The sequence below is a fragment of the Ailuropoda melanoleuca genome, chromosome 12 (assembly GCF_002007445.2).
Source record: "Ailuropoda melanoleuca isolate Jingjing chromosome 12, ASM200744v2, whole genome shotgun sequence".
In the NCBI taxonomy this organism is placed as follows: domain Eukaryota; kingdom Metazoa; phylum Chordata; class Mammalia; order Carnivora; family Ursidae; genus Ailuropoda; species Ailuropoda melanoleuca.
In genome coordinates this window covers 12,265,475-12,287,752 of record NC_048229.1, presented here as the reverse complement: position 1 = coordinate 12,287,752, position 22,278 = coordinate 12,265,475, and the positions used below count along the sequence as shown (strand labels likewise).

The 22,278-nt window shown below is 36.8% G+C and overlaps 1 protein-coding gene across 1 annotated transcript in view; it reads left to right on the top strand.

The window, feature by feature from the left end:
* MED13L (mediator complex subunit 13L) overlaps positions 1-22,278 on the top strand; it is a 288,476-nt gene that overhangs the window by 208,170 nt on the left and 58,028 nt on the right. The window contains 1 exon segment of the mRNA XM_034638836.1: positions 20,154-20,299. Within this exon segment, the coding sequence (XP_034494727.1) occupies positions 20,154-20,299 (146 nt within the window).

The window sequence follows — 22,278 nt, the reverse complement described above, 5'->3', positions numbered from 1 at the left end:
TCTCTGTATTGCTTATTGTGGTTTTTATGTACTGCATGCTATTGTGTGCTTAATTGATGCAGAGGGGATTCAGCCTATAATGATTAAACGGGTAGAAGGACAGACCTATCCATTGAGTTTTAAGATGGTATTTCTTCCAGAGTAGCTGACAAAGGATGCCAGAGAAAGAATGTTTCTAGGAACTCTTACCAGTGATGACCCCAGGCATAGAAGTTAAGTGTAACTGAATAAGAAATTTAAAAAGTTTACGTTGTGTGAGTATATTGTTCAAGATGAACATCAGCTAACGGTGGATGAATGCTGCCCTTTATCCTCAGAAGAATTGAATTGAGACCTCAGTTCTTGAGGGTAAGCAGTGTAATGGCACAATACCCGGGGAAAATTTCCTCTTTTTATAACTATTTCTATTCAAACAGTATTGATTTTTTTTCATTCCAACTCACAGGCTTATACTTCAGGCTGACAGGATGCTGCTCTTGAAGGCTACCAGCCTCATGTTTCCTTTCCAGGGAGAATAAATTTCTGTTTATTCACCTCTGTTATATTGCTGCTTTTATAAATAGGTCTTCATATAAGTTCTGCTTTCACATAGTAATCCTGGTAATAAAGGGAGAGCAGATGAGTTTGGTTTTGAGGACTGATTTAAGAATTCATGCATTTGTGGCTTTTACTAGCAATACACATTTCAAGTTGCAGAATGGGGCCTTCAAGATACTTTCGTTTAACCTGTCTCAGTACATCTTTCATTTATAACTTGGTGTGCTTTACCTTTCAGTATTCTTTCTGCTTCTGAGTAATCAGTCCATGTGGGATATTTTTAAATAGGTACAGTTTATGTGGAAATTGAGATACGGAATCATTAGAATCTCAGGAGTGAAGGTACTATTAAAGGTCATCCTGTCCCCTTCCTCTTTCAGTATGCTTGAGTTTCTTCCACCACACCTTCATAGATAGCAAGTATATTACCCTGCTTGTCAGCCCGTATTTTCTTTAAACAACCCAGGTAGAAAGTCTACATTGAATTGAAGTGTGTTTTTTTGTAGTGCCTGTATCAGTGGTGCCCGGTCAGTATGCCTGAGTTCTCTGGTGTGCCATGAATTATTGACCGTTGTGTTGGCACATTTTGGTCAGTGTATAAAATTGATATTTGCCACAATTGAGGATAGCACATACTATCCCAACAATGATCATAAGACAGTATGCTGAACAGCACAGGTAAACGTGGCAGGGTGTACTTGAGTGTAGCTTTGTGCAGGAAAGATTATATTTATGTCTCTTCCTTAAGTTGTCTCATTTCTAGGTTAAATATCTCTACTTCCTTCAATTGTCATGTTGGCTGGTTGTCATGTTGGTTGGTCATTCTCTTTTGAGTGTGTTCCAGTTTGCTTACTACCTTTTCTAAGTGTGGCATCCAGAATTAAACTGAACACTCCTGGCTTAACATGGAGCTGGAGCAGGATCAATCGTTCGCTTCCTTGATCTTAACTGGTGACTTTTAACATTTTCTGCCCCTGCCTATCTGATATACCCGGCAAATGCTCATTAGTAACAGTGGCTCCTCACTAAACCCGTAGTTTGTCTGATTTGAAAAGCATCCTCCCATGGGGATTCTAATTACCATCCATATCCAAACACTTATGTTCCAGATAGTCATCATCTAGTTCTGTTCTTGCATCTTATGATTGCCTTATCTCCTTTTGCCACTCACATTTAGATGCCTCCTATTACCAGTTAAAACCCCTCTAATTGTTCTTTGGCAAGTCCTAAATTTACATAAGCTGTGGTTGAATTTTAGGCTAACTCCATCTGCATTTACCTCTTGAAAAATTTTTGAAAATTTTCTACTAGCTTAAATTTTCATTTAAGTAGTTGATTAATAATAATAATAAGTCATATGACATCATATCCTTTGTCTCCCTCTTGCTACACTTCTCTGTGGGTGTAATCTTATACTTAGCTGCTTAAAGCAGCTTTCATTAGGAAAAAAGGTGGGGCTGTCTTTTTTTTTTTTTTTAAGATTTTATTTATTCATTTGAGAGAGAGAGAGAGAGACAGCCAGCGAGAGAGGGAGGGAACACAAGCAGGGGGAGTGGGAGAGGAAGAAGCAGGCTCCCAGCAAAGGAGCCTGATGCGGGGATCGATCCCAGGATGCGGGGATCCATCCCAGGATGCGGGGATCGATCCCAGAACGCTGGGATCACACCCTGAGCAGAAGGCAGACCCTTAATGACTGAGCCACCCAGGCGCCCCGGGGCTATCTTGAAACAACAGTTGCAATAAATCTTTATTCAGATATCTCATTAACAAGTATGTGCAGCTGATCATTTATAACAGACTTCCTTAGAAATTTGGTTTTAGAAATTCTAGTCTATGCATTTTTTGCAGAATACCATTTGACTCTTCCTTAACTTTGGAATGGCCTGATTTTCGAGGCTGATAAGTTAGAAGTCATATGGCTGTTTGCTGATGTCCCCAAATTGATTTTTTCCTCATTGTTTTGCTTTTAAGTTATTGAATTAGCACAGAATGATCACTTTCTTTCCCTTTAAAAAATTCATTTACTCATGTTTTGTTCACTAAATTAAGCAGGTAAAGGATAAACTCAAAATTCATTAGACATTTTTTTTCAGGAAAATTGAGAAATTGATTTTGTTAAAATAATTGTCTTGAAATTGATTTTGTTAAAATAATTCTGTTGATTCCTTGAGTGAATGGACTTGAGAACTAACTTTACTGTTGATGGAAATGGAAAATATGTATTAAGTAAACCGATATAAGATGTAATGACTGTATGCGTTGATCATTGGAAGATGTAAAGATAACCTCCAAAAATGTGGGGGAGATTGGCACCTTATATTGGCACTTAGTGTTGTACCATTAGTGTTGTAACATGTTCTCCTGTTGTGTGTTTTCTTTAAGATATAGGTATTGCTTGAAATGTTTATTTTGTGTAAATTATGTTAATAGTCTAAAAAAATAAAGACAAGAGGATAATGTGTTAGTTTCTTATTGCTGCTGAAACAAATCACCACAAAGTTGATGGTGATTTATTATCTTACAGATTTATTATCTTCTCAGTTCTGGACATCAGAAGTCTGAAATGGGCCTCATCAGGCTAAAATCATGATGTTGGCAGGCTCACACTCCTTTCTAGACATTTTAGGGGAGAATCTCTTTCTTTGTCTTTTCCAGCTTCCCTTGGCTTGTGGCCCTTTTCTATTATCAAAGCCAACAGTGGCTGTTTGAGTCTCTCATTCCCTATAACTCTGACACTACTTTTCTGCCTCTCTCTTGCTCATTTAAAGACTCTTGTAATTATACTGGGCCCTTGCTAATCCAAGATAATCTCTCTGTTTTAAGGTCAGTTGATTAGCAGCAGTAATCCATCTGCAACCTTAATTCTCCTTTGCCATATAGCCTAAACTATTCACAGTTCTGGGAATCAGGACAGGAGCATCTTTGGGAAACCATTATTCTGTTTATCACAGATTATAAGATACTCGTGCTTTTGCAGTTCAGATTTAACCTAACATTCTGTACGATATAAAATTTTAATATTTTTGCTTTTTTTTTTTTTCCAAAGATTTCATCTATTGTGAGAGTGATCAAGAGAGAGTACAAGCTGGGGGAGGGGGAGAGGCAGAGGGAGAGGGAGGAGCAGCCTCCCTGCTGAGCAGGGAGCCCAATGTGGGACTCCATGCTGGGGTCCTGGGATCATGACCTGAGCTGAAAGCAGACGCTCAGCAGACTGAGCCACCGAGGCACCCCTTTGCTTTATTGTTTTGATTGCATATGTATAACTATATTGAAGTATAATATACGGTATAAAATGTACATTTGTTACAGTGTTTATAGCTCAGTAAGTATTTCTAAATTGAGCACATTTATGTAACCTGCACTGAGGTCAAGAAATAGAAATGTTACCAGTTGGGGTACCTGGGTGGCTCAGTTGTTAAGTGTCTGCCTTAGGATCAGGTCATGATGTGGGATCAAGCCCCACATCACCAGGAACCCTGCTTCTCCCTCTCCCACTCCTCCTGCTTCTCCCTCTCCCACTCCCCCTGCTTGTGTTTCTTCTCTGTCTCTGCCTGTCAAATAAATAAATAAGAATTTAAAAATAAAAAAGTAGAATGTTACCAGCACTCTAAGACCTCCTTCATTCTTCTTTCAAGCCCCAAGCATAAGCGCTATTCCAACAGTGTAGTTTAGTTTAGTTTGTTTTTATATTTTATGTAAATAGAATCATACAATATGCATTCTTTGGCTTATCTTCTCTTATTCAGCATTGTTTGTGATAGTCATTGAGGTTGCTGTGTGTAGTTGTATGTCAGTGATTCTAATTGCTGTATAGGATTCTGTTGTGTAAATATACCTTGATTTATTTATCCATCCTACTATTGATAGGAGTTAGGGTAGTTTCCAGTCTTGATACATGCTTAAAATCAGTAAATAAGATTTGGTCAGAGTCATTTGGAGAAAAAGTGGTATATCTGAAGGAGTCTCTTGTTCTTGAGTAAATGATCCCAGCCTGATTAAGAGAAAACCAGTGACTAACATATTTCTCCCCCACCTTTGTTAGCATTATGAGAGGGAAAAATTATTTTAAGTGGAAATCTCTGAACTTAATGTAAGATATATTGTGTGATTGCTTTAAATTGCGATATTAGTCAGATTTGAAGGCATGATTACTAATTAGAAAAAATTGATATTTATTCAGATGATAATTTGATTCAAATAGTATTTTATAACTTCACTATTTGTTTTCAGTGAATTTTGTTACTAAATTTAGTGAGTTCTACTTCTTAAAAGATAGTTTTGAAAGGAGAAAATATGAATTGGTTAGTTTGTTTATTAAACTCCAAATGAAAATGATAATGTGTATGTGCGTGTGTGTATGTGCATATGTCTTTTATCACTAAAATAAACAAAAATTAAGAAAAAAGCACCACAACCATTTTTTTTCTTTGTCTCTTTACCTGTTGTTAGGAGAAATATCATTAAAAGATATGCTTCACATACTGGCTTACAGAAAACATGGTAGCATGTGAAAGTTGCGTAAGCTACTACTGATTCTTGATAATGAAAAGAGATCCTCTGACAGAATTTTCTTATCTCTAAACCATTTGCAAATTGGTGCTCTTAAAAAAAAGGTTAACATTCGTAATTTTAAACATTCATATTTTTTGGCAGTGACCAGATGCTGATTGTATGTGATCGTCATTGCATGACTACTGTACACATTTAAGAATAGTTTGAAGGGTGGGTGTTTATTGGGTATCTCTGGGCTGTGCACCAACTTTTAGGTGTTCCAGCCTCAGTATTTCTTGTCCTTTTAATGCCATTCTTATATCGAATAAATACTATCTTTTAGGTTTACAGCCCCTGATAACTCTGTGAGTTCCAATATCTCATCTTTCTTTTATATCCTCTCACATGAATTTTACTTCACTAGGAGAAATTGTTTTTAATTGTTAAGAATCAAAGTTAATTCTCTTCAGAATTTGTTTAACGTATTGCAAAACATGTAGCTATCTTTGACTTCATGATTTTAAATAGACTATAAGAAAAGTATAGAATCATCTTACATTTATTTTTCTGTTGGTTTTAGCTGTCAGATTTATTTTTCTTATGTTAGGGATAAGGGGGTTGGGATCACAAGCAGTGCTGATGATTAAAGGCTGCACTGTGTTTTGATTAAAGAAAAGAAAAATCTAGCTTTCTGGAGTAGGCCTTGTGGTATGGGAAGAGTATGGAAGATAAATACTTGCTGATAACAGCATTCTACCAAATAAGTGTCAGCTCCAATTTTATTTTCCCTTTGCTGGGAAAACTGTGACCTCCTTTGAGTACTGGTGAGTGAGACATTTTGCAACAGTGCTGAATATAAAAGGCCCTGCTTTCTGGTAGGCTAATGCCAAATGTTGTGGAAAGCCTTTAAAGAACTTGCCAGGCCACACTGAGTTGAATATCAGCTGCTAGATCTGAAATAGTACAATATAAAAAGGTGGATTCCCCCCCCCCCGTTTTGTTTATTGTAGGCATTGTCTTTTAAAAATATAACTGGGGCCATTACTGTGAGTAGGGGCACAGGGTAATTTTATGATGTTGTACTGTTCAATCTGTATATCAGCTCTCAATACATACTATAATAGAGCATTGTTAGTTCCTTAAATAGACTTGGGGTATGAGAGAAAAAGGGAATGGATTCTTCCTTCTTTTTCCTGCCTCATCATGTTCTAGAAGTATTTAAGGTAGTCTGCATATAATAAATGTAACGAGACGGGTAAAATGAATAAGGCATGATGGAAAATAAAGTATATCAGTGGAGTATGGAGAAATAATACTCTATGAAAGCAAAAAAAAACTACATAACTAGGACCAGTATTTGTTAACAGATTTGGGGGCTGGGAGCGTTGCTTGTTTGACCAAGTCGGTGAAGTCCTACTTGCTGTTGTTCACCTGATGAATGGCAACATGCTGGAATTCCCGTCTGCTTTACACTTTTTTTGGCAGGTCATTTCTGCCACTGTGAGCTGACTGTGGGAACCTAGGTAGATGTCAGAAGTCTGTCCTTACGTTTCTTTTAAGGGGCAGTCTCTCCGCCATCACTACCACTTAGGCTCCTCCTCAGGTGGCAGAATCTGTCACAGTGGTTAGGTGTTTGTGTAAAATATAAGTAAATATTGATGATTTTAAGATGTACTATACAAGTGTATTTTGTAGTTTGGGTGGATTTCATTTTAGCAATAAGGAGCAATAGTGTAGACTAGTGTATGCCCTCAGGCAGACAGGCAAAAGGATAAAGAAAGTTTTAGCATGGCATCTGGCTGGCTCAGTTTGGCAGAACAGGTCGCGCTTGATCTCAGGGTTGTGAGTTCAAGCCCCATGTTGGGTGTAAAATCTTTAAAAAAAAAAAAAAGCCTTAGCTATGTTAGTATCAGTTGATCTTTTATTGTTCTTAGTAATATATAGTGCCTTCACAGTATTTAGCGAAAAAAATGGTAGAAAAATTTATGTGGCTCTCTATTACCCCCTTCATTGCTCTACCCCCTTCTCCACATAAACTTGGTTATTGTCTTTAAAAGCAACCAAAAAATGATAAAAGGCGGGGTTTTTTTAATACTTAAAAAACGTATTAAAAAACTCCAAGAAACCAAGCATGTCTTAAAGTGAGCAATAAAATTGGTGGTTATGAGTTACCTAATATAAATGTCACTTTAATCTGTATTCTCTGCCAGGCACGTTCCCATTGAATTTTCAAAGGGCTGTCCAGAGACTACGACTGACTGGATAATCTGGCCTAGTTTAGTAACCTCAAGATAGATTTTAATAAGATGACTTTCATAAGCCGCCTCAAATTTTGTGTATGTCGGCTTCTGATTTTCAAGCACATATCACTGACTAGAGCAGCTCATCTGTCTATTTTGGCCTCTTGAAAATTATCTTACACAGTTTGTATCATCAGGATGGGAGCCCTCAAGCTTTCCAGCCGTTGGATCAAGAATACATAGGGAATCATGGCCTCTGAAATGTCACTTGCTTCTAGCAAGTGAGGCACCCAGGGAGAAACACTAAGTCCTTCAGGCCACTAGGACACTGTTCTCCATTAGTGTAAGATGTGCTGCTGGGTCGTTACCACTACAGTGTCAGGAATGGTGCCCTTGTGATTGGCAAGAATTACTGCACTGCACCAGTGCCAAATTTACTGCCAGTAAACAACTTAGCTTTGAGGATGGAAGGGTAGAAAGGAGAAGTCATAGAGCTTGCTAATTTAATTTCGTGTGTGTGTGTGTGTGTGTGTGTGTGTGTGTAAATATATACTTAATAGTATACAATGAAGGAGAATTGTTCACTGGGGCAATTTTGTATTGTAATAATTTGCTTGTTAACTCTTTTTCTTAGAAGGGTGATCATAAAATTGTAATGATAATTTGACAGTTATAATGCAAGTGCTCACTCTCATTTAAAAAAAAAAAAATTAGGTGCCATTAACTTTCCTGGACATTTTTGTTGCCTTTGTATCAGGTTTAACTTATAATTTAAAAGGAAGATATATGAAATAATGAAAGCATTTTTAGAGTGTTATAAAATAATTTGTCTTGTTATTTGAATATTATAATGCTGCCCTCTTTTAAAAAGGAGGGAAGTTAAGACTAGCCCAATAAGAGGAAGGTCACTATGCCACTATGCTAGTGAGCAAAGGATCTCCACAGAGTCTTTGTGAAAGCTGCCAAAGTAAACAGTATATTTTTAAGGAAAGGAAATGATAAAATAACATTAGCAAAATATTCCCAAATGAGGATCTATAGAGTGAGGCAAATTACTTCTGGCAAGAGATTTGGTTAATGACAGCTTGGAAAATTTTAAGATAAGTTCATAACACAGAAAGCATTTAGATAAAATTATCTAAATGTGTTCTGCATTGTAAATCTGTTATCAAAACACTTTTACACCATGAAAAGAACAGGAGTTTATTAATATTCATAATGCATTTTGAAAGCACATGTAATACTTGCATTCTGAAAACTCAGTGTAAGAAGTAAAAAAATCTTTTGTTTTTTTTAAGATTTAGAGTATTATAAGAGAATAAAATGATCTGGAATACTAGTCCTTGTTTTTTTGCATTTATGCAGGTCCTTTCCAACTACAGAGGTGCAACCCCCACCAATCTCTTGTGTTAACTGAGTAAACAGTTTTAAAAGTTGCCTTTCCCCCTATCACTGGAAATTGCATACTGTTGCCTTCTATTAATAATTAAACTTCCTCCCACTTTAAAAATATTCACTGTGTGTATCAGCTGTTCTTGTTTTCTCAAGATGGAACTCTCTGAAGAAAAGTAATTTAATCTTTGGTTATGACTAAAACTGCATTCATTTGGTGACTGTGTCGTGTGTTATGAGCCGTACTAGGTGGCCAGAATACAGAGGGCTTAGGGAGCTTTCATTACGGTGGGAGGGGACCATCAAAATAAATAACAGCAAATTATGACAGGTCCACTGAAGGAAACCACTGGGGTGATGGAAGCCTTGGACTACAAACCAACGTAGCGAGAGATGATGTTGGAAAGATAGAATGCAACCATGTTGCTTTTCTTATTGGAATGTAGTTTCAGTTTTACTTATTGGATCTCTGAGAATAGAGAATTTTACCCAATTATAACAGTAAGATGGAATATATGGTATTTTATAAATAGTAGGAATACTTTTTTTCCCTAGACCTCCCCTCATTCCCACGGGTTCATGTCATTCTTTTATAAATGGATAATTCTTTAAGATTGCATAGGGTACGGGGTGCCTGGATGGCTCAGTCGATTAAGTGTCTGCCTTTGGCTCAGGTCATGATCCCAGGGTCCTGGGATAGATCCCTGCATTGGGCTCCCTGCTCAGTAGGGAGCCTGCTTCTCCCTGTCCTACCTGCTGGTGCATGTGCTCTCTCTCTGTCTCTCAAAAAAATAAATTAAAAAATCTTAAAAAAGAAAAAAAAAAGATTGCATAGGGTACAAAGCCATATAAGATATTATAATTTAATGATTGAGATTTTTTGAAAAGGTCTAATATTAAAGTATACGACTTTGACTGAGGTATCCTACCAGAACTCCTCCATCTTTATATTGCTGTGCCTTTTAACAAAGTCTTTGGGATCTTGCTATGCAGGCCAGTACAGTAGTTTTATGTTAGTATTTTTGTTCCTTGTAAAGTTTTTGGGTTCTTTGCTCAGGAAACTATAGTATACCTAAGGGCTGATTCTGGTCTTGTTTATTTCCATATCCTTAAATCTAGCAGAGTGTCTTACACAAGATGGATAGATGTGCTTAGTAAATGTTTGTTGATTAAATGAGTTCTTCTGATAGCATGGGTACCAAATGAGGTAAGTACTCTCGGTAGCAGGGAAGAAAGAAGTCTCTATGGAGAGAGCTATAGAGAAAGTAGAAGTGGTGTTGGACTTTAAAAGATGGGATTTAAGGAGAATGAAGGAGTGGGAAATTATGTGGAGTTACAGGAATGTATGTGGGATATGCACAAAGCATTAACTGTTCCAGACTGGCTGTCATTGAGAGTTTGTACATGGAAACAGGGCTTTAAATACTACTTAAAAAGAAAAAGTGTGTTGCAACAGAATAAGGAAAGTCTGGACAGATGGCAGAGGGGTGTTTAGTCCTCCTCTGGGCAGTGGAGGGCAGTGGAGGACTATGACGCGGGATTGAGTAGTATTGATTTTTATTACAAATGTATTTTAGGAGGATTGATTTAGCCTTACAACTTAGGATGGATAATAGAGTAAAGGAACAGAATTCTTTAATGGCATTTACGGAAGAGAATATCCTATTGACCTCTATGTGTAGTCCTTATTTATTTTGTTCTAGTCTCTTTTCTAGTCCAGAGAATATAAACCGCCTTGGGTCCCAAAGAGGGTCACACTATATTTTACTCCTCAGCTGTTAGTGATATGCCCAGAGCAGTCTTCCCCCCAGAAGAATGGTTAGAAAATATCATCAGAAATTCTCAAGTGTATGGGTAGGTATCACCTAATGTATTTCAGGCTGGAGTATCACAGCTTTACACTCCTGTCTTCCCTGTCTCATGACTGGGAATTTCAGGCTTATTTCTTAAGTCTCCTAATACAATGCCAGAAAATTTTGAGGAAAGATGGTAAAGTATCACAAACTCAATGAAGCATTACTGTGGCATCAGCCTGTGCCATATTCTGTGCTAAGTCCTGGGGTCCAAAATGATAGATAAAATGTGATTTCTACCCTCACAAAATTGAGTCAGATGGACTAGATGTAAAACATAAGAATATGAAAGTGCTTTGATTGAGAGATACACAGAGGCATATGGGGGCATTTAGCCTGTTCTGGGACTTTAGAGATGATTTCTTGGAAAAGATGAGTAGGAGTTAGATGAACAATAGGGGAAGTTTATTCTAGAGAAAAGAAAAAAGGCATGAACAGAAACATCGACATATGAAGCAGCATGACATATGCAGTGAGAAGCGTCCAGTCCTGAAGCACACTGGTTGGTTGAGGCTAAGAGGGGTGGCTCATGGAGTGAGCATATACCAGGCTAACACTGAACATTTTCTTTCTGACACTTTCCTTGCACTGATTGCCATGAGGGTACCTCTGTATGTTATGTTGAGCTATTTAGCACCTAAACAGTAGAAGAGATTTCTCTAACATAGTTTCCATATATGTGGATTATATATGGTTATATGGGTGGATGGATGATATATATCCTCATGACTCCTAGTTTAGGGAAATAGAAATATGTCGCCTGAAACTCTGATGTCTAGGGAAGCTCCAACGTAAGGTCAGAGTCCGTTGCTTTGACTGCTCACGGATTGACATTGTCACCTGTACTCAGGTGTTACTTTGAAGCAAGATATTTTGATGGTTTCTTTCTTAGCTTAATTCTGAAAGAAATAGGTCTTTGAAGCTTAAAATAAAGAGTTACAAACATCTGGTGAAATATTTGGAGGTCTACTTGTAGCATAGGTGAAATACAATAAAGCACTCAGAGGGAGAATGAGGGGGAGAGAGGTGGAGAGGGAGGAGGGAGAAAAGAGAGGGAGAGAAAGAAAGAAAATTAGAAGCATGGGGGGGATGGAGAGAGGTGAGGAAGGGAGGGAGGGAGAAAGAAGAGGAACAAAGAGGGAAGAAAAGGGGAGAGAAGGGGGGGAGAGAGCTTGAATTAGCTTCTATAAGTCATGTCTCTCCCTTCTCCCCTTCTCCCCTTTTCATATTTTGAAAATAGTTAATAAGTTGCTGTAGTGTTCTTTATCTCATCAGTAGTGTTTCTCTAGGGCACTTAAAATGATATTCTTATTAATAACTTGCCCAGATATAATATAAACCCAGTTGTTTATTAGTTCATAAAATAGCATTTATTTTACTTTTATTCAGAATTCTCACCTGTTGATTTTTTAAATGAAACTAGTGGTAAGTGCTAAAGCTATAGAGCAAACCCGTATGAAATCCATAATACGAACATTTTCTAGTAGTATAATTATAATCTTGAATGTGATCTTTAAAAGGAAAACTCAGTCAAACCTCTGAGACGAAGTTACATAATAAACACACACTGCCATATAGTCTCCAGAAACTCCTCCTCCTCCTGTCCCGGTGACCTTCTCCCCTTCTATTTCCTCTCTCTCCCTTCTCCCCCCTTCTCCCCTTCTCCTCCTTTTTTCTTCTTTCTGTCTTCCTCCCTCTCATTTCTTCCCATCCCTCTTCTTTTACTTTTTTCCTCTCTTCCTTCCTCCTTCCATACCTGTCTCCGCCTATATCTCATTTCCTTCCTGATGAGAGAATATAATGTAGAGGGAACCTTACAGTTTACAAGACTGTTTTTAGCTCCATAGCACCTCTGAGCACTGTGATTGGTGTCCCAGAGATAATATTAGAAAGCGATGAGTGCTATAGGGGAACAGGGAAAGAGAGTCATTGTGAGTTGTAACTTTAAATTCTGTGGTGAGGATAAGCCTTGTTGGGGAGATGGTATTTAAGCAAAACTTGTAGGAAGTGAGGGAAAGAGAACCCTATGGATAGCTGGGAGGAAGAGAGTTCCAGGCAGGGGAGCAGTAATGTTCAGTGGGCCAGAGGAGGAATGTGATTGGCTTGTTTGAGGGACAGCAAGGGGTCTTACTGGGCTGGAATAGAGAGAGAGAATGAAAGAGAGCAATGGGCAATTTAGTCAGAAAGGTAACTGGGGCCGGGTGTTGAAATTTATTGCGTTTTTGGCTTTACACTTTGTGAGACGGGGAGCCATTGGAGGATTTCATTAGTCTTTGTTCTTGAGTCATTACTACCCTGTTGTTACTACCGTGGTTTAGTAATAAATCTTAGTTCTGGTAAGTTAAGTCTGTTCCTTTGTTTGTTTTCAAAATTGCATTGGCTATTCTTGACCCTTTATCCTTCTACACAGATTTGAGAATCAGCTTGTTAGAGAACTTATTGGGATATTGGCTGGAATCGCACTGAATTTATAGATCAATTTGGGGAGAATTGTAATCTTTATGATACTGATGATCGTATCTAGGAATATGGTCTGTCTTTTAGAAGAGTTTATATCTTCTATATTCTTCACATCGAAAGTTTTGTAAATTTATCCATAGAAGCCTAACATATCTTTTATTAGCTTATTTTCTGAGTACCTTTTGGTTTTCATTGCTGTTGCTAATGGGGTGTTTTTTTTCCATTATACTTTGTAAATGACACGTGGGAACGCAGCTATTGCTGATTTTGTGTCTACCAACCTTAAGAACTCTCTTGTTCTATTAGTCTATCTGTTGTCTGCATTGAAAAAAATCTGAGAGAATTATGCCATCTGCAAATAAAGATAGTGTTACCTCTTCGTTCCTGATTTTTTACCTCTTATTGCGCTGACTTGGACATCTAGGACAGTGTTGTGTATCCTTGTCTTGGGCTTTTTAATTAGAATATCCGTCTGAAGTTTTAACATTAAGCAAGGTAATTGCCTTGTCTGTTTAAGTTAGATAGTTCCTTTCAACTCCCAGTTTGCTAAGAGTTTATTTTTAAAATAATGATTCTTGGATATTTTGAATTTTAATATATGCTTTTTTTCTCTGTGTCTTGAGATGGATTCTTTGATTTTTCTCCTTCATCTCTTAATGTACTGTATTACATTAACAGACTTGCTGATGTTAATCTATTATTTTATTTCAACATAAACCCCACTGGTTGTATTGTAGATCTCTGGATCACTTCTTAATTCAATTTATTATTATTTAATTTAGTAGTTTTGTGTCTGTGTTCCTGAGTGAAATTGTTAGATGTGAGTTTCTCTTTTTGTAACTAATTATATCCGGTTTTACTGTCAAAGCTGTACAGGCCTAAAGGAAAGATTTGGGAGGATTTCTGCTATTTATCATTTGTTGAAACAGTTTGAATAGAGAGTCTGATTGTTCCTTGAAAGTTTTATAAAACCTTCTAAGCTGATGTTGAATTAGGTGGGCGTATTTCTTAGTTATTCTTTTCAAAATATTTTCTAAATCTTCTATTTTTATAGAAAATTATCCATTTCATGTGTTTGAGATTTATTGGGCTAAAGTTACATAAAGTATTTTTAACATTAAAACATTCCTGCTTTATCTGTGGTTACTTCCTCTTTTGGGTTCCCAGCATTGTTCATTTGAGCCCCCCACCCCCACCCCTTGCACAGGCATGTTCCCTACTTGCCTTCCCTAAATCAGTCACCCTCATGGTTTGTCCGTACTTTAGTTTGCTCAAAGAACAAGCTTGACTTTTGTTAATCCCTCCTCCTCCTCCTTCTCCTTCTCCTCCTTCTTTCCCCCTATTTTATTAATGTGTGTTTTTGTCATTATTTTCATCCTCCTGTTTTCATTGAGTTTTTTGCCCCCCCACCCCCAACTTCTTGATTTGAATGCTTGATTTTAAGATTTTCTTATAGGCATATAAGGATATAAATTACTCTGTAAGCACTGTTTCTTGCAGATTTTGACATGTATTATTTTCATTGTCATTCAGTTTTAAATATTTTGTGATTTCCATTGTGATTTCCTTTGTAACCTGTGATTTATTTAGAGAATGCATGTTTAGGTTTCCAGACAAAGGGGTTTTAACTTTTATCTTTTTTAAAACTGTTGATTTCTAACTAAATTGCACTGTGATTAGAGAAGGTATATGGTCTGTGTGACATCGGATCTTTGAATTGTAGGACTTACTTGTGTCCTAGTACCTAGTCCATTTTGTACTTCTTACATGTGTACTTTGAAAGAGAATAGGTTATTTCTGAAAAGCCAGCATATATCCTCAATTTTATATATTTTTGTCATTGCTGGGTTTTTTGTTAGTTTTGTTTTCTTAATAATTTGCTTATTTTATTAAATACTGAGAAGAGTATGTTGAATTCTATTAGTTGTAGATTTGTCAGTTTCTCCTTGTTATTCTACCAGTTTTTTTTTTCTTTTCATATTTTTCAGTTCTGTGACGTACCATATGGCTGTGTACATACACATTCAAGATTGTTTAAATTTCTTGTTGAATTCCCGTTTATTATAACGTAATGATGAACCCAAGTTTTAAAAATATTTTATTGTTTTGTTTATTGCTATTTGTATACCAGCTTTATTTTTATTTGGATTCCCCTGGCATATCATTTTCTCCCTTTCATTTTCATTCTTTGGGATGGTTTTATTTTGTATGCCTTTTGTAAGCATATTTAGGTGGGTTTACTTGTTTCAGCTACTCAGATGTATCTTTGTCTTTTTTTTTTTTTTTTTTAAGATTTTCTTTATTTATTGGACAGAGAGAAGCACAGCGAGAGAGGGAACACCAGCAGGGGGAGTGGGAGAGCGAGAAGCAGGCTTCCCGCAGAGCTGGGAGCCCGATGAGGGGCTCGATCCCAGAGACCCTGGGATCATGACCTGAGCCAAAGGGAGACGCCCAACAACTGAGCCACCCAGGCGCCCCTCTTTGTCTTTTTGATAGGCAGAGAATGAACAAATAATCTTTCCAAATTCATCTTATACTAGTCTTTTTCGTTTTCCCAATGTTGCAGCCACAGTGCCTCTTCATAAAGTTTCTTTTAAAATGCCAAATGCTCTCTAACTCAGTTCCTTTGCACATGTAGTTGTCTCTTCTTGGAATGGTCTTTACCATCACCCTCTGTTTTAAAAAGCAAGCTTCAGTTTAAGTGCTCCCTCTTTTCTTAAGAGAAGCTCTTCTCTGACCCACCCCTTTCTAAAATAGCATCCACCTTATTAGTACCCTGATTTCTTTTATAACACAGAAGTTATTTATTCATAGATATTTATTGGTATGACTATAAATACTATTATACTAACCATCTTACTTACATGTTGATTATTTGATATTAGTGAACAGGGGGAGTAAGATAAGGCAGTACCCCTAAAAGAGTAACATGGTCTAGAGAAGTTTTCTCTAATGGCTGAGGAACCTGGAGCAAGTAAAGAGAAAAAAATAAAGACTGTTTATGAATGGGAAGGAATTTGAATATGGGAGTACCTTTACCAAGAAAAGGAAATATGTAGTCCTCCAGGACTCTGGAGGAGGTTGAGAGAAGTGTGACTGCAGACGTATTTAAGGTATAAAAGAGGTTAAATAAAGAATTGCCTGAATCAGGCCTGATTTTACTGAATAAAGAGTGGAGAATGAATGGAGTTGAGAAGGCGTTGGAATACTTGTCAAGAGGTGTGCCCTAAGAGAACAGGGTGAGGCTCCAATTTTAGTTTGATTGAGTGAAGTTAGCAGTGTTGCTGGTTCTCTGTGTTCATTTGTTAGTACCTTGTGGTCTGCAGCATAGGGGGTTAGTATAAATGATACAGGGATGGGTGTAAGTTGCATAGTATGTGATCACACTGATGAGTGAATATATTCTACCGGGGTGAGTGTAGCATTGATTAAAGGTAGAATGTCATGAATGTACTATGAACACCATGTTAAGAAGGGGGGAATGAACTCATCCAGCTGTGCTCTGAACTAGTGTGACCTTGGGCACAGTCTTCTCCCTGAATTAGAAAGGCGTTGAGCTTGATCATCTCTAAAGCCCTTTTCAAATTTCACATGATGAGTGTATGAAAAAGATGAAATTGAGTGAGTAATGGTTTAGGTAAAAGTAGGTGATGGGTGTGAAGAAGCAAGAACAGGTATGGAGCTTGTAATCAGTTTTATCTCCTAACTTCTAATAATAACACTAACATAATGTATCTGCAGTTGTTTTGTAGAGTCCCTTGTTTTCAGTGTTCATTCACATTATCTGATCTCCTTTTACCTATATAAGGGTTGGTAGGGATATAAATTAATATCCCTATTTACAGATAACCTAGCTAGAACAAAGAACATTAAATTTCAAGTCAATTTTCAGTTGTGCCTCTAAGAATGGCAATGGCAAGCCAGACTTTTTAGCCCCATTTCCTTATCTGTAAAATGAGGAGGGTTGGCTTTTGTATCAGACTACCTGAATTTTACTTCTAGGCAGGTATCTAGATCAGAGAAATATGACAGTTGTTATGTATCTGCATTTTATCAAGGGATTTGACATAAATCTTTCAGATTTTCCTTTGTAGACAAGAAATAGTGAATGGGTGGCAGCACCCTAGTGAATTTGTAATTTGGGAGCTATCTGTTAAGATGACACAGGATTCTATTCTCAGTGCAGTCTTTTCACCATTTTTAGCGATGACATGGATAAAGATATTGATGGTTTGCTGATCAAATAGCCAGTACATTGGATAACAGAATCAGAATCAAAGATGATCTCAGCAGGCTTCAACTAAGAGCCACATATGACAAGATGAAACACCATGGATTCCTCTAGTGCACGCCTGTAGTTGGGCAACAAGCACACTGCACAAGGATCGGAGGCAGGGGCTTCCTTCAGATCTTGCCTCCATTACTCTCTGTGTGACATATGGCCCCACATTCAAAAGCATAAAAGGATATGAATTTGTGAATTCTTTTTCTCCCTCAGTCATGCCGTGTCATTCCCCAAAGGTAAATAGGGTTATTAGGTTTTTAAAGTGTATCCTTCCAGAGAAATTTTATGCCAGTATAAGCAAATTTTGTGTGCATGTATTTCCCCCCTTCCCATTTTATACGAGTGGGAGTATATTATTCACACTGTTTTTGTACCGTGTGTTTTCCCTCATATTTATGACTTTATGTTGGAGGTTTCTGCATGTCAGTGTGATCATTTTGTGGTTGCACCGTATTGCTTTATAGGGATGAATCATAGATCATAGTTTAGTTAACTAGTTCTTTACTGATGGTAATTTTTGCTGTTTTCAGTATTTAACTGTTATAGACAATGTTGTAGTCAATAACTGTACAATAGTTTTATCATTGGATAAATTCTTAGAAGTGGTGTTGCTAGGTCAAAGGGGGAATTCTTTCTAATGTCGCTGTTGTCATCCCTGCCCTCATATGTCACATAATCTGAGAAAAAACAGAACTGTATAGCTGGAAAGGGATATAAATACCATCAAGTTTAGTGGCTCCCAAAGTATGGTCCTTGGGCTGGGAGTAGCAGCAGCATCACTTGAGAAATTGTACCAAATGCAGATTCTTGGGGCCTCTGCTGGACCTCCTGAATCAGAGCCTGTGAGGGCCCCGCAGTTTGTCCTCACAGCTGATTTTACATACGAGGAAACTATGGTGGGAAAGGTGAAGTAACTTAGCGCTTGTCGTCTCAAGGTATGACCTCTGACTTCTTTTTGAAACTCTTTCCCCATCATGTCACATCTTTCCCCCTTTTGGAATTTCCAAACTACGTTCTGTTTTTAACAACATCTACTCCTTGCTGCCTCATGCCCTCTCTCTTAATTTCTCTTTTCTCTCCACTACTGAAATCCTATTGTCATTTGTTCCTGTTTTCTTGAAGCACTTGAATCTTCCAATTTGGGGAAATCAGTACATCTTAGGCTTCCTGTGGTATTTTGTTTTTATTTCTATTTCTGTATTAGTGTCTGGCTTTATTTTATTAATGTGCATTCATATCAGTCTTTTGTTAGCTTATACATATGCTCCTTGAGGGCAAGGATGATTTGTTGTCACTTTAGACCCTTTGCACCTTCCTTCCATTTACTAATTGATAGCTAAATGTTGGTTGCATTTTTCTCATGCGCAGTTGGGAATCAGTAGAATAGAGAACATACTCTGTGTTACACTCAGTACCTGCAACTCTAACCAGTTTTCTTACAAATATGCTATTGACTACACAGGACAGTAGGCATGATAGGGATAAGTCGGCTCAAACCCCTCCACTGAAGTTCAAAGATGGAAAATTAACCAATCTGTAATCAGTAAACCTATATTTTGGTTCTCTTTATGAGGGAGACATAATGTTGTGTGTTGAGGATGATAGGTTTCTAATATCACTTTCGTAAAGGACCATGCATTTTTACCGTTAATAACTGTCTTATACCTGTATACATTTAAATTGTAGGTGTCATTTCCTCCTTGTGAACTTAAAACTTAGAATATGGTGTCAAGGGGGTATTTACATTTTTCAAAATTCTTAAAAATTTTTGGTTATTATCTTGTTTACTCTGTTGTGCTAAATATCAAGATAGGTGTTTCCTATTGTTGAAACTTCACATTCTAGTAAAACACGCCATTTTCTCAGATTATCTCAACATACTTGTCAAGGAAGAATATAGATACTTCCCTGTATGATAGAGTGAACGTTTTATCATTTTTAGTTCATTTTTTCCTTAAAGCATTATAATTTTATACCTAAGCAAAATTTAATGCTTTTTGTAGTACTCAAAATGCAGTTTATAATATTTTAGAGAAATTATGAGAAGAAGCACGTCTTAGAGATGATTTTTTTAAGTGGTGGTTGCCTGGCCTACAGTGATTTTGTTTCATCAGGGAGGTATTCTTATGAGCTGTCTTGAGAAATGGAGATATTATCACTGGCTTAGGGCCAAAGTTAACAACTTTGAAAGAATGTTTTTCTGTATTAAGTTTGAAATTATTTTTCTCCAAGACACATCATTTTTATCAATTTTTAGCTAATTGTGTGGAAAATGGAGAACTGGAATGCTTTAATAAAATTTTGTGATCAGAAGTAAATTGTAAAAATTAAATATAATATTACCAGCCCATTTAGAGACTTGTATTACCTTAGCAGTTGTGTATTGGGAACTTATATACAACTGTGTCCTTAATTGCTATTTTTAGATGAACAATTGTAACCATGTTTAATGCTGTAAGCTTATAAATTTGATGTTACTGTTATGTCATACCAAACAGAAAAACTAATCTTTGTCCCCAGAATCCATTAAAAGCCAGTTCAGATACTAGTGCATGAGAAGGTAAAAAAGTGTTGAGATTCTTTTTGTGTCCTTAGGAGTTTATAGTCAGCATAGGAGACTTGATGCAAATGAAACCAGAGGCAATCCGCACAATGGCTTTCTAAATTTCACAGTGTGGCATAACTATCTAGTATCTTTAATTTAGTTTGTTAGCAAGTTATTGTTATATTATTTGATCAAATCAACTGGAAGTTTATGCTATTAATATCATCAGAGGCAAGCTTTGCTGGGTGATGGATATACAGTAAAGCTGTATCCAATATGTAATTCCTGTGCCTAGCACTCATTTCCTACCAAAATGTAGAGTTGAGTTTCTCATTGTTTCTTTTTTTTAGTGAGCATCTGTCCTGTGCATTCACATTCTTTCTTCATGGGGAAAGTAATGTATGCACAAGTGTGGAGATTGCCCAACACCAGCCAATTTATTTGATCAATGAGGAGCATATACACATGGCTCAGTCTTCACCTGCACCATTTCAAGGTAAGTAAATGGCAATGTCTTGCCGTCTACTCTCCCCCGCCAAGTGGATAGCCATCTTGCCCAGTAGGGTTTGCATTATCTTAAATGGACATTTTATTTTTTTTTTTTTTAAAGATTTTATTTATTTATTTGACAGAGATAGAGACAGCCAGCGAGAGAGGGNTGCCAAGTGGATAGCCATCTTGCCCAGTAGGGTTTGCATTATCTTAAATGGACATTTTATTTTTTTTTTTTAAAGATTTTATTTATTTATTTGACAGAGATAGAGACAGCCAGCGAGAGAGGGAACACAAGCAGGAGGAGTGGGAGAGGAAGAAGCAGGCTCATAGCGGAGGAGCCTGATGTGGGGCTCGATCCCATAACGCCGGGATCACGCCCTGGGCCGAAGGCAGACACTTAACCGCTGTGCCACCCAGGCGCCCCCTTAAATGGACATTTTAAAGTGAAGCATAAGGGTCAACTTCTGAAGAAGAAAGGAAAGACTACCATTTCACAATGAAAGCTTGCTAGTATTTTGCTGAAAGCTTTAGAGCTTATCACATTTACAACATGGTCTTAGGTGAAGTTGTAGTGAGGAATAAAATTTAGAGAATTGCCTTCAGAACAAAGAAGATCAGTAAGTATTTGATGAGTAATTGACAAATCTTAAGAATTTGAAAGTTTTCATTGTTTTGTTTGTTCCATGGTTTCAAGCACATAATGACTTACAGAAAATTACTGTTTTTGAAATTTCAACCAGAATCCTGTTTCTAGAGTTGTATAGTTTCTTCAGTGATGTTAATATCTTTATTATTTCTTTTAATTAGAGACTACATTATAGGTATTTGGTTGTAATTTAGCTTAATTTATGTATTTTCATTCATTCTCAGCTAATCACCTAGATTTTACCAAAATAACTCCATGTCCCTTTTATTGAATCATGAATTCTAAATCTTTGGTTTTGTTTTTGGAATTCAGAATTTTCTGTGAGTAACTTTTTTAAATGTTACAATGTTTAAATGCAGTAGTATTAGATTGAACCATCTGGAAAAATCTCTTTTGGTTCAATCTAATTTATTACTAGAGATGTCTGGTTGAAATGGTCCTAATATATCACACAATGAACTTTTTAAAAAACACTGATATTTTAACAGATTTAACTGAAATACTTTTATTGGCATAACAGCCTGTCAAGAGTGTTTAGCCTCCATATTACTTATGATTGCTTTTTGGTTTCCTACAAATGATTCTGATTTAATTTGATGAAAACATCTGTTCCTTGCCCTAAAGATACTTGAGCCTTTTTTTTTTAAAAGGTAAAAAAGAACATTGAATCCTCATTTAACTCTCTCCTAATTGTTACTTTTTTTTTTTAACCCCCTCTCTTTGTAATACATTTAAAACTATGTACTTAGTCATTCCATAATTTTGGGTATTTGCTGTGTGAACTACTATAAAATTCAAAATCCAGTTCCCAAACTGTACACTTAAGAGTTGTACAGTATTTGCATATTATGGATTACCAGAAGTATTTCAATACTGTGTTTTGTTAAATATGAAGGTGCTGAGGACCCTCTAACTTCATTCTAGACTTTATCACTGAAAATAAAAGCATTTATTTATGATAAGAACAGAAGGAATTCCTAGTCATGAGGTGAGGTGACTAAGCTGGGAAAAACAATATTACCTATATCAGGTCTCCATAAACCACTTATTTTTAGGTCTTACTGGTTTGTTGCTAATGCCTTGAATCATAGAAGACTTTTGTGGGATGTTATCCTGCTTATTTCCCATGATTGGTGTGGAGGAGGGGCATTCTTAGGGCAGGTGTTGGCCTATAAACAATTATAGCGAACATAATTAACCATATTGATATGGGAATTTCCTAGAAGTATTTGTACAGAAGAACTGCCCTTGATTAACTGTGTTGGTTGGAATCAGTATTTTTATCCTGTTTGGATCAGTGAGGAACAGCAGAAAGGTACCAAGATTTGTGATGT